General features: G+C 38.7%; 1 protein-coding gene across 1 annotated transcript in view; it reads left to right on the forward strand.

The window, feature by feature from the left end:
• The window catches only part of LTA4H (leukotriene A4 hydrolase), a 31,892-nt gene that overhangs the window by 12,884 nt on the left and 11,787 nt on the right, over window positions 1-7,221 (forward strand). Inside the window, exons 6-12 of the mRNA XM_066357294.1 lie at window positions 786-838; window positions 3,162-3,234; window positions 3,501-3,641; window positions 5,323-5,346; window positions 5,788-5,858; window positions 6,320-6,431; window positions 6,825-6,969. Of these exons, the coding sequence (XP_066213391.1) occupies window positions 786-838; window positions 3,162-3,234; window positions 3,501-3,641; window positions 5,323-5,346; window positions 5,788-5,858; window positions 6,320-6,431; window positions 6,825-6,969 (619 nt within the window). The remainder of the gene's footprint in view (window positions 1-785; window positions 839-3,161; window positions 3,235-3,500; window positions 3,642-5,322; window positions 5,347-5,787; window positions 5,859-6,319; window positions 6,432-6,824; window positions 6,970-7,221) is intronic.

Consider the following 7,221-nt stretch of genomic DNA (forward strand, 5'->3'; position numbering starts at 1 on the left):
CTCTATTACAGTTGCTTAAGTTAATGTTTCTATGTTGCTGGTAATTTGATTTGTATCTTTGATCTTTAATGGTGTGTGTGTGTGTATGTGAGAGAGAGAGAGAGTGTGTAAGTGTGTGTGTGTGTGTGTGTGTGTGAGTGTGTGTGTGTGTGTGTGAGTGTGTGTGTGTGTGTGTGTGTGAGTGTGTGTGTGTGTGTGAGTGTGTGTGTGTGTGTGTGTGTGTGTGAGTGAGTGTGTGTGTGTGCACGTGCACGCGCTTTTCAGTCATCCTCCTCAGCAGAACACGTATTTGACCCACAGTGGACGATTTTACTCCACCCCAGCTTCTGGATTCCAAACTCCCAAACCTTCACCATCCTCTTATTGCTGGATTATTTTGTTTTTCTCTTAAATACATCAGGAATGGTGTAGAAAAAAACAAATTTAACTCAAGAGAACAAAACCTTTCTAAAGACTTAAAAAGGTTCAGTTGCCTTCTTAGAGGTTAATTCTTGAGAAATGCTTAACCTGTACCTTGTAATACTATGTGCAATCATGTTTTTCACGTTTCGGAAGCTTTCCTTCCTAGTGGAATAAAAGGGAAATAGATGTTTTGAAATATTTTACATCACAATTCTGAACTGTTTGATCCCTTAAAAATGAGAACTATTTGAGGAGTACAGAAGAAAAGTAATCCATACTATTGTTTGGGTATTTGTGCATTCACTGACTTGTAAATACAAATTGTCTTACTCTAACATTTTCAAACACTAATGCGAGCATGCGCTGTTTTGTTTGCCCCGTAGGTCCCGATCCCCTGCTACTTGATTGCTCTAGTTGTTGGAGCTTTAGAAAGCAGGTGAGCTTTCGGATACATTTTAAGGTCTATGGAAAGATCAAACCCTAGGCATCTTGAACATTTGTGTGGGATTAATTGGTAGGTTATTTGTGTGTTCCTCAAAATACCAAGGACACAATTCTAGAAAAATTCAAAACTAATTATAAAATGTAACAAATTAATTTTAAATTAAAAAAAAATCTTTACTGGTCACTGACTGCTTAGATTTTCCAGGTATTACAGAATGAGTTTGCTCTTCCCTTTAGTCAGAGACCTGGGTTCTGCTGTGAACTTGAACCAGGCACTTCTCACAGCCCCCTTGGCCTCACTAAAATGACCCCTCCCTTTCCTGCCCCCTCAGCTGGTCCCGTGAAACAGATGAGATCGACTATAAGAAAGCACTGGGGGCCTAGAAATATGAGAGAGAGAGAAGATAGCTCACTAAAAATTTATCAGAATACAGAGTGCCTTTCCTTCTTCATTTCTTTCTTTGTTCTTATTTCTAAGCAACTAAAAAATAAGAAAATCTGTAGTAATCGCAATTTTCTAAATTACCAGAACTATGGACATGACAGAGAAGTCAGACAAACCCAGATTCTAACCCCAGCTCCGCAGTTACTCACTACATCCTTGGGTAACTCGCTTCTTTGGGTTTCATTTTTATTTATTTTTTCACCTAAAAGCTAGAAAGAATATGGATTTCAAAGGATTTCTGTGAGGATTAACAGATCTTACATATGGAAAGCTCCTGGCCTGTCGGAAGCTCTCACTAAAGGATAATTATAATAATTGTCACAATAGCTGGCAATGGAAAAGGTCTTATTATATATACCAAGTCCAATGCATTAGCCCTCTGAATCCTCACAACTCTGTAGATAATCCTATTTTACCAATGAAGAAACCGACACTTGGTGAGTTTTCGTAACTGGCTTATTGTTCTATAGCTGGAAAATGTCAGGGCAGGACCCAGACAAGCCTAGGTTAAGTGAGCCCATGCCGTGGGACAGCCGCTAGCCACAGGAGGCTTGGCCTGTGGTGTGAATGTAAAATACGCACTGGGTTTCTACTGGCTTAGTATGAAAAATAATGTAAAATATTTCATTCATCATTTTATTATGTTGAATCCAGGTTGAAATAATATTTTGGATATTTTGAGTTAAACAAAATATATTACAATTAATTTTTCCTATTTCATTTTGCTTTTTCTTTTGTTTTAATGTGGCCACGAGACAATTTGAAATTAGATCTGTAGCTCACATCTGTGGCTTCCGTTAGGTTTATGTTGGCCACAGCACAGGTACTGTTGCTACTCAGTGTAGTCTGCAGACCAACAGCTTTGGCGTCACTTGGCTGTTGGTTGGAAAGGCAAATTTGGGGGCCCTATCCCAGACCTGTTAAATCAAAATTTGTGTTTTAACAAGCTTCCCCGTTATTTGTACTCTGAAGTCTGAGAAGCTCTGCTGTAGAGTCCATTGCCTTTCTGGGGCAGGGAGCCACGGCAAGTCCTGTTGATTGGGGTTTTGTGTTAATTTAAAATTTTTTAGATGAAAAAAAAAGTATTTTAGAGTTTAAGCTCTGTGTAAGTGATACATGGCTCTATTTGTTTCTTCCTTTTTTTAATGTGGTTTTAAAAAGACATGAAATTTAACATCTTAATTACTTTTAAGTGTACAGTTCGATAGTATTAACTGTGTTCACACTGTTGTGAAACAAATCTCCAGAACTTTTTCATCTTGCAAAACTAAAACTCTATATACCCTTTAAACAAGAATTCCCCATTTCTACATCCTCCCGGCCCCTAGTAACCACCATTCTACTTTCTGTTTCTGTGCGTTTGGCTACTTGAAATACCTCATAAGTGCAATCAGAGAGTAACTGGCTTGTTTCTCTTAACATAACGTCCTCCAAGTTTATCCATGTTGTGTGACAGGATTTCCATCCTTTTCTGTTTGTTTCTTCTATGTACAAGGGTTCAGTCTTTAAGTGCATAGCAAAGTTTATATCCATCACTGTTCTGTAATCAGGTTTCTACAGTGGTGAGATTGAGGGAGAAAACCAGACCCCCACACAATTTAGCAGACGCCAGTAAACTAACCTCTGAAAGTACTGGTGCTCAGTTTTCACTTGGCCCAGACCATCTCCTGAGAGAGCTGCATCTCAGTGACGCATGTACAACAGCGGGCTCGTATCTCAGGCAGGACATTCAATCTTGGCCCTGCTCCTAAGCACATGGTAAATCACACTCTTACTGTAAGGATTTGTGCACAGTACTTTAAATCTTTCCTAGAAGCAGATGAGTAGTTTGCCTTGAATTTCCTTTTTATTAGGCTATTTGATTTTGCAGGCAGATTGGCCCAAGAACATTGGTGTGGTCTGAGAAAGAGCAGGTGGAAAAGTCGGCTTATGAATTTTCTGAGGTTCGTCATATAGTCGCCCTTCTTACTAATTGCGGTAGACAATCTTTTTAAGATTTTGAATATGAAATGTGATGGTGTTAAGTGATGTGGTGAAAGAATCAGATACATGTTCTTTTTTGTAAATTTGCATTGCTACATTTTTGTACTGTTTTCATTTAAAATAAGCATCATTGACTCATAACTTTCAAAGAAAGCAATATGTACTTTTAAGAAATTTATTATGATAATGATAAAGACATACAAATTCATATGCATTAATTTTTCAGACTGAATCTATGCTTAAAATTGCAGAAGATCTGGGAGGCCCATACGTCTGGGGGCAGTATGACCTACTGGTCCTGCCTCCGTCCTTCCCGTACGGCGGCATGGAGAACCCCTGCCTCACTTTTGTAACTCCTACTCTGCTGGTGAGTGTAAACATGTTTCCATTTGAAATTGACTTTCCACATATAAACCATGCATATATATATATATATATATATATATATTTTTTTTTTTTTTTTTTTTTTTTGCGGGAGAGAGAGAAAGAGGGAGACAGAGACAGGAAGGGAGAGAGATGAGAAGCATTAACTCATAGTTGCATCACTTTAGTGGTTCATTGATTGCTTCTCATATGTACCTTGATGAGGGGGCTCCAGCTGACCCAGTGACCCCTTGCTCAAGCCAGCAACCTTGGGCTCAAGTCATTTACATTTGGGCTCAAGCCAGCAACCATGGAATCATTTTGATGATTCTATGCTCAAGCTGATGAGCCTGCGCTCAAGCCAGTGACCTCGGGGTTTCAAACCTGGGACCTCAGTGCCCAGGTCAACACTCTATCCACTGTGCCACCACCAGTCAGGAAGACTTCTAATACTTTTTTAAAATTGCCTATTTATATAAATCTTGTTTCTAATTTTATTGCTTATTGTGATTATCATTATCTCATCTTTCAAGAGAAAATAATTTGGCCATTTGGGAGAAAAGAATATTTTGTGTTAGCTGTTTGGGGATATTAAGGGGTAGGGCTGTGTAACAACAATCCATTGATGAATTATGTATCCAGACAAAGAAACTACACCATTTATTTGTGCCATATAGGTACTGGTAAAACAAAACAAACAAACAAGAAAACCCTCACTTTACCGCCTGACCAGGCAGTGGCACAGTGGATAGAGCTTCAGACTGGGATACGGAAGGACCCAGGTTCGAAACCCCGAGGTCGCCAGCTTGAGCGCAGGCTCATCTGGTTTGAGCAAAGGCTCACCAGCTTGAGCCCAAGGTCACTGGCTTGAGCAAGGGGTCACTCGGTCTGCTGTAGCCCCCCAGTCAAGGCACATATGAGAAAGCAGTCAATGGACAACTAAGGTGTCGCAACGAAGAATTGATGCTTCTCATCTCCCTTCCTGTCTGTCCCTATCTGTCCCTCTCTCTGTATCTCTCTGTCTCTGTCACAAAAAGAAAAAAAAGAAAACCCTCACTTTACCATGGATAGGAAAGGGTTAGGTCACAGAACATGGGTGTATTTTATATGCCTTGTAAGGTGCCTCAAATTCTTCCTAGAACCAAGTGAGTAACGGATTAGCAACTAAATAAGTAAAATAAAATACATCATAAGAGACACTATAAATTTATTTTTACTTTTAATTTATTGTGTTGACATGGTTTCAAGTGTCTCACTCAATGTAACACCCTCTATCCACCTTATCATATACTTCCCCCATGCCCCATGCAAAGATACTATAAATTTTTTAAAGTATACTGTGGATATAGAGAGAGAAAGAAGGTAACTCAGAGTAAATAAGAGCAGATGTAAAAAATTAAAGTAGGAGAAATGTTTCCTAGAAATTAATTAGAGACAGTTATACTGTCCCTACTGGAATTTGGAAAAATTCTCTAGGATTATTAAGAGAGAAAGAACTGTGCTGTTTTTTAGTCCTGCGTTTTAAGAAAATTTTCTTAACACATGTCTCTTGAACTCTTTGGAGCGGAATACAGAGGACAGTGCATGCCAGAACATATACTACATCTGGGTATAGACAGTCTTTCTGAGTGAGAGAGTCTGTAATTTGATCACTGAAATACTAAGGTAATTTTCTTCTTTTTTAGGCAGGTGACAAGTCACTCTCCAATGTAAGTTAAACATTTATTATCGTGGCCTTACTATCCCCATTGCATTGTTATGTTGAAGATATGGTTATAGCAGAAAACTTGAGAACTCTGGTAGTAAGACATTATTACATTAATCGTTAGGTTTAACAGATTTAAGAATATTTTATGGTTTTATTTCTTCCTATGTTTATTAAATATGTTTTTATGAAGTGATGTATCCATTTAATATTTTCTAAATGATATTTTTGTTCCTAAATTTTTAAATTCTGCTACACTTTTTTGTCTATGGCTGAAATATCATTATTTTTGTTGTTTACTGAGTAACAACGTGAATCTCTCAGCTAGATGTTTAAAAAAATTGAACTACTTGGAATTGAAAGGACTAGAATGCTGATAATAATTGAGTTATTTTAGAATAAGGTAACCAGTTTTACTGCTAATTGCATTCACTATTTTCTTTAGGTTATTGCACATGAAATATCTCATAGTTGGACAGGAAATCTAGTGACTAACAAAACTTGGGATCACTTTTGGTAAGAATTTCTTATTACGATTAATTTCTTTTCCTGCCTCCCATCACTCTGAATTGTTTTGTGTGTATATCTTGTTTTTGTTTTGATATTGTCCCCTTAGTACAGGGTTTTGTTTTGTTTTTTAATTCTGTCACACTTGACACAGTGAGAGGTAGAGTAGAGGTATTCATTTTATGCTTGTTATTTGGTTCCTGGTATAGTCACGTTTTAGTACGTGGACTCGTGAAACTGGAGCCGTGGCCGAAGCTGCCTGCTGCCCCCTGCTGGCCGGGCTTCCCGTTGTCCCGGACTGAATGCCGGAGGCGGCCTGGGCAGCCTGCCTGGACCGGAGCGGTCGTGCTCTAAACCACTTTCCTTCGTAGAAAACCCAGAAAGAGAATACCTTGTTGACTATCATGCCTTTTCCTTTCAGCTATATCACTGTTTTTATTTTTATTTCAAAAAAAAATTTTTTTTTTCAGGTTAAATGAAGGACATACCGTGTACTTGGAACGCCACATTTGTGGACGGTTGTTTGGTGAAAAGTTCAGGCACTTTCATGCTCTGGGAGGATGGGGAGAACTACAGAACTCGGTAAATGAGTCATCCTTTTCACAGCGGTCATCCACAGTTGGGTGGGTGTTCAAAATCGTAGGTCTGAGAAGCACCCTTCCTAAGGAGCAACGAGGAAATAATTCTTACAGGTGTGGAAAATCACACATCTGCTGGTATAATGTTCTATTGAACCCTACCTTAGGTGTGTTCATGACCAGTAGGACCTCAGTAGGTCTCTGCAATTAAAAGTAGCTCTTCCTTTAAGAGGCTTTCAGAAACTGATGCTAACATATCCTACAGTTTCCAATCTCTAAGACCCTCCTAAAGTTATGCCAGTGAGGCGAGTAATGCTTCCTCATTAGCTTGTTTGCATGGTGGTAACTATTGAATAGTATTCACGTTTGAACGTTCATTTAATGTTGCGTCTTGCAGATAAAGACTTTTGGAGACACACATCCCTTCACCAAACTGGTGGTTGACCTGACGAATGTGGACCCCGATGTGGCGTATTCTTCAGTTCCCTATGAGAAGGGCTTTGCTTTACTCTTTTATCTGGAGCAGCTTCTTGGAGGACCAGGCAAGTCGTTGGCGTTTTCTGATTTTCTTTCTTTCTTTTTTTTTTTTTTTTTTTTTTTTTGAGGGTAATGTGAAGAATAAGGAAGCATTTTTAACTGTTGTTTCTGCTTCATTTTATTCCTCCAGTTCCTTTGGCATGTAGCTGCTGGAGAAATCTGTATCATTTTCTAACGTTACCTCTCTACTTAAAACCTCGAATAACCACTGAATTCATACTTTTACTGCTTTAAAAAAAACAACTCATCAGTATTTT

This window comes from Saccopteryx leptura, chromosome 1 (genome assembly GCF_036850995.1).
Source record: "Saccopteryx leptura isolate mSacLep1 chromosome 1, mSacLep1_pri_phased_curated, whole genome shotgun sequence".
NCBI lineage: Eukaryota > Metazoa > Chordata > Mammalia > Chiroptera > Emballonuridae > Saccopteryx > Saccopteryx leptura.